General features: G+C 33.4%; 1 protein-coding gene across 1 annotated transcript; it reads right to left on the reverse strand.

Moving 5' to 3' along the window:
• Positions 1 to 2,676: 2,676 nt before the first annotated feature.
• On the reverse strand, positions 2,677 to 4,031 carry LOC143232643 (zinc finger BED domain-containing protein 5-like). The gene is made up of 2 exons (XM_076468296.1): positions 3,815 to 4,031; positions 2,677 to 3,317 (listed from the first exon to the last, which is right to left on the reverse strand). Exons 1-2 carry the CDS (start codon positions 4,029 to 4,031, stop codon positions 2,677 to 2,679), a joined length of 858 nt encoding a protein of 285 aa, XP_076324411.1.
• Positions 4,032 to 5,498: the final 1,467 nt, after the last annotated feature.

A 5,498-nucleotide genomic window follows, 5' to 3' on the forward strand; every position in this document is an offset into this window, starting at 1 on the left:
AATTATCAGAGTTTTAATTGTTCGTCGTGATATTTTTTGATACCAGAGCATTATTCAATTATTTATAAGGTTTGTCTTTAGTTGTCAACTCGTATTAAATTTGTAGGTGCTTATGATTTTTTTGAAATTATTTGTCGTGCATTTGTGGTAAATTTTGTTTGTCTAGCGCATGTGTAACGGTGTCAGGGTTTATAGACTGCATCCCACTTACGATTATAAATTTAAACTGGGGCTTGCTTCCAGATAGGTGAATTTTCATTTTACCAGATATAAACGCGTCTTCTGACTATTCCTTCAATAACTTATTAAGGTCAGCGGCTTTTTACCCTCGAACAAGGACGCTGCTCTGAGGCAGACCTTGGTTCTAGCAATACATGCTTGTGGGTTGCAGCGTTTAATCTCTGTTGCAAGAAGGGGTGATTGTAGTGGCCTGGTATACCTTAAATTATTATCGAGTATTGTGGAAGCTTGGTTTTGTGCGCTATATTGCTACCTTGTGTTTTTTCTTTTTGTGATGTAAATATTGTGAATCAGTTTTGATCATCTGTGTCAAGTTCGTTGTTTGTGGAGTTTATAATTGAAATTTTCTTTGTTTGTAATTGTAATGCCAACATCCAAGGGGTTTGTTTTGTTTACTATTACATTTAATTTGTTAGTATTGGGAGCTTTCTCTACCGCAGTATTAGTTGCTTCTCCTACTTATTCTTCGTTTTCTGAATTTTCTGACGAATTAGTGAATTTTATTATTTTTCTTCGGTCTTTTCCTAACATTATTTTTTTGGCTTTATCTATGGTATTTATTCTTTTTTTTTGTTTTGCTTCAAAAAATAAAGTAGGAGGACAGTTTGTTTCTTTATTAATTAATCGAAGACGCAATATATTGGAAGGTGATCACTATCTACATCTTTTCCCACCTGGAATTTTATTCGCCTTTGGCTCGCATTATATGTGCAAATGCACTGTTCAAGTATGTCACTGGAGTTAGTGTCAAGGGTGGTATTGTTTAATAAGACTATATTGTTGTCATCTATGAACTGTAGGAGACTTCTTCCATTGTTGTTTGTGTATCTGCATCCAAAATTGACATTTTTACTATTTAGGTCTCCAATAACTATATATAGTTATGGTTGTTGAAAAAGATGTTGAGTAATGCTGTGTTTAATTGTTCATTTGGTGAGCAGTAAATTCCTGCAACAGATACTTTTGTTTTTTTGCAGGATATCAACTGTGACGTGTTCGTTGTTACTGCTCAATCTAATTTCTATAACTCATTGTTCCGTTTTGTAGAGCAGCATACTGCCTCTATCATTTTTGTTAATTCTATCTTTCTTTCTTGATGTGTGCATGGGTATTTTAAAACTATTGTTATTCTATATTAAAGTTTCGCTTACTATTATAACTGGAGGTTAGTTTCTTGTATAAGGTCATCGATCTTCTGTATTTTGGAAGCTGTTGCACCTTGGATGTTGATATATGCAACTGTGAGCATTATGTTGTAAGCATGTATCCGGTAAGTGTTGTTATTATGTATGGAATATGAGGTGTAATGTGTTTTTTTTTAACATATTAATCAGCAAATCGATGCAGTTGGTTGTTTGGTTCGGTTTTGTGTATTCTGTTACAAATTCTGGAAATTTTTATGGTAGTAATAATGCTTGTTTTATCAGGTGTGTTAGCATTTGTTTCTTGGAATGTGGTGCTGTTTTTGGATTTTTTCCTTTTAACATTTGTGCATTTGTGGTTTTAATTGTTTTATAAATGCTGTTAATATGTCTGTTTTTGGTTGCCTATTTGTACTTGGCTGTTCTTGATCTGATGATGTACTTATCTGATATATACGTTGTTTTATATATTTGTGTTCATCACATCCTTTATAGTTGACTGTGTGGGTTTGACCACAGTTATAACATTTGGGTGTTTCTTTATCTTTTTTACACTGGGAGATATGGTGTTACCCCCAGACCCGCAGCACCTCGGTGTTGCTGAGCAGGCTGCAGAATCGTGTCCATATCTTTGGCAATTGTAACATTGTGTTACTACGATTGCCGGAGTTTTTAGCTGTTCTACTTGGTATTTTTGATACCAAAGCGTTATTCCATTATTAATTAGTTTTAGAATGTTGTAACTGTCGTCTATGTTTATATGTATAAGATTTGTGGGTGCTTATGTTTTCTTTGAAATTATTCGCTGTATATTGGTATGTGGAATGCCTTGTTCGTCTAAAGCAGTGGTTCTCAACCTTTTTTAACCCGTGGACCCCTTTTCCCTTCTTTTTTTCTTGGTGGACCCCTTCATAACTATTGGTCATAAGAAGACAATATTCTATTTTCACTAATATAAATTTTGAGGTTTTAATAATCAAAGAAATAGTATATAATTAAGCTTTATTTTTAAATGAAAACTAATTTAAAGCAAATAAAGTATTCTACAACAATTATAATAATGATAATTAGTAATAATAATAATAATCAAAATTATTGTAATAATAATTTCTTACCAATATCTTGTATTACAATATTATCATGTTTCTTCCATGGTCAAGCCCAAGGAGATCAGAGCTCTTCAGGCAATTGAATTCACTGTAGCATTTATTTATGTACACTGGTTAAAATTTTCGATAAACCAGTTAAAGTTAAGTGTGTGATAAGAAAAAAAAAAAGAGATAAGCATATTTATTCAATGAGATCCCTGTGGTTGATGATGCTCGGCGAGTTTCTTTATATCTGGTTCCATCGATGTTAATGATAGTCGAACATCACCTCTTTTCACAATGTCAAGTCTATTGCGAGCTTTTGATAACAGTTGAGAAACACGACTAAATCCCGATTCAACAAGATAGGATGTTGGAAAAGCAATAACGTAGAGCTGTGCTTTATCCCAGAGCAAAGGGTACTTTGTAGCAACATCATTTGTCTTCCATACATTGTACTTTCCATCTTTGAATTTTGCACGCATTATTTCATCACTTTGTAATTTGATGAGAGGCTCTTGCAAAGATATGTCTATATCGGCAACATTAACTTCGAAGGGAATTGAAACCCAAGTCGGTATAACCATCATGAGTAGGTCACTAAACCGAGTTTGCATATCTTCATGCACATTTTCCATATATTCACCATATAATGCAAGATCTTCATCTTGCAAATCGCTGCCAACAGAGGCCAAACCAGGAAACTGTTCAAATGCACGACGACTGATATTATTCTTATACAACTTTAGTTTCCTCAGAAAAGCAGCAATAGCACTTTTACTAGATATCAGATCAGAATCTTTTCCTTGGAGATGTTTATTAAGTGAATTCAATTTTTCAAATATACCTGATAAGAAAAACACATCACATTTATTTGCAAGCAGCTGTTCTCCAAGTTGTGTGTTAGCAAGAAAGGATACAATAGAATCCCAAAGTGCAATGAAACGCTGAAGACAATTCCCCTTTGATAGCCATTTCACCTCTGTATGTAATACAAGCCGCTCAAACTCTTCTCTATTTTACTTACATAATTCATGAAAAGGCGGTCTCGGAGAGAATTTGATTTAATATGGTTAACTACTTGTATTACGACAGTAAGGGCATCATGGAAACGTGCACTCATTTTCTTTGCAACTAAGTGTTGACGGTGTATCACGCAGTGAATACAAAATACTTCCGGGACAGCTTTTTTTAAATGTGCAATAAAACCTTTGTATCTGCCTGTCATAGATAGTGCACCATCAGTAGCACAGCGATTATATTTTTGAGTGGAATATTGTTTTCCTGGAAATAAGTAACAACTTCATTAAAAATTGTTTCACCTTTTTGTGTCTGTCACAAGACTTCTAGCAAAAAGAATTTCCTCTTTGGGTCCTTCATCATTGTTAAATCTAACATATGCTAATAAAATGGCCTCATTATCTCTTAAAGTGGGTTCATCAAGTTGAAGGGCAAACTGTTTCACTTGCAAATGGACTATCAATTGTTTTTCTACATCCTCTGCCACTTCATCAATGCTTAAAGGGATGGAATTAGTAATTTCACTTGCATTTTGTTTCATAACTCACGAAATAATAACAGACACTGCTGGTAGAATTACTGTTTCACCAACATTATAGGGTTTTCCTGCTTTTGCTATTATTTTGCTAATTTCGGATCATGCCAGTAAACCATCACTCATTTTACACACTTTGTTATTAAACAATTGAAACGCTGTTTTTCTAGCTTGGAAATTATTACGAAGTTTTTAAAAGTATTCTACTGGTTTATCTTTCTCTCCTGTGTGCTTCTTTTCTAGATTGATTTTTAGTTTACAAGGTTTCATACTATCATTTGAAAGTACATCCATACATATGAGGCACATTGGTTTCGTTTCATTGTGTGGTGTTGGAATAAATCCGTAAGACAAATATTCAACGGAGTACTGTCGGCACTTCTTTTTACTAGGAACAGCCATGGGATGTCTGCAAAAATATATACAGCTGGTGATACAATTATTGCATTTCATAATATCTAACTATATATATTGCTATTCATTTTTAGAAATTTTTCGACAAATAAAACGCATATATAGAAACAGAGTGCATGGTAAATGTTCGAGGTAAAACTGGTAAATAAAAATGTTATAGTTAAAATAACTTGAATGATTAAAAATAACTATACAAGTCATTCATTATTATCATTACCATTGACATTTTTAACTTCCTCAAAGGTGATAATTATATCAGATAACTGCGAAGATATGAATTGATGTTTGAAATTTGTTTCAAAACGGGAAAAATATTCCATTTTTCTCTTCAGTCTTTTTATACTGGTCAATAATTTTTTTTTTATTATTGAAATGCAGAAATTAAAAAAATACGAAAGAATGTCTGCACTAGGAACTTTTAATATCTCTCTCCTTTTCACGATGGAGTTCAACGTTAAACTGAAGTGAACTGCTTGGGTCAAGTCGACATTTTAATAGATTTTCCCCTAGAAGGGTTTGACAGATCGAAGTATTTCTGGAATAAATTCCCTAAGGAGATTAGTATGGGAGGGCGAGGTTCAGACAGACAATATAATAGGAAAAGAACCGACTGCCCGAGGCGTATATTTAAAACCAGCTCTTATCACTTGTTTTTTCTTTTTTTATTATTGCTTTCAAGGCAATTTTCTGGAAATTTTTCAAAATCTAGAAAATACATCCAAATTCGTTTGAATGTCTACTTCAACTTTTTTCAGGTCCAACCAAAATTACAATAGAAATTGAATTTTTAATAATAAAAACAATTCTGAGTTGGTTTTCTTCATGGACCACCAAAATATCATTGTGGACCCCCAATTTGTTATGTTTTGCCTGTGAACCCCCAGAAAAATTCCATGGACCCCTAGGGTCCATGTGAACCCTGGTTGAGAATTCATGGTCTAAAGCTTGTATAATTGATTCAAGGTTAAAAAACATTGGTTTTTGACGTGTCTTAATAGACTTGTATTTTTGGCATCCTTTATAGTTATCCGTATGTTTCTCCCCACAATTGCAGCATTT

The sequence above is a fragment of the Tachypleus tridentatus genome, chromosome 11 (genome assembly GCF_004210375.1).
Source record: "Tachypleus tridentatus isolate NWPU-2018 chromosome 11, ASM421037v1, whole genome shotgun sequence".
Taxonomy (NCBI): domain Eukaryota; kingdom Metazoa; phylum Arthropoda; class Merostomata; order Xiphosura; family Limulidae; genus Tachypleus; species Tachypleus tridentatus.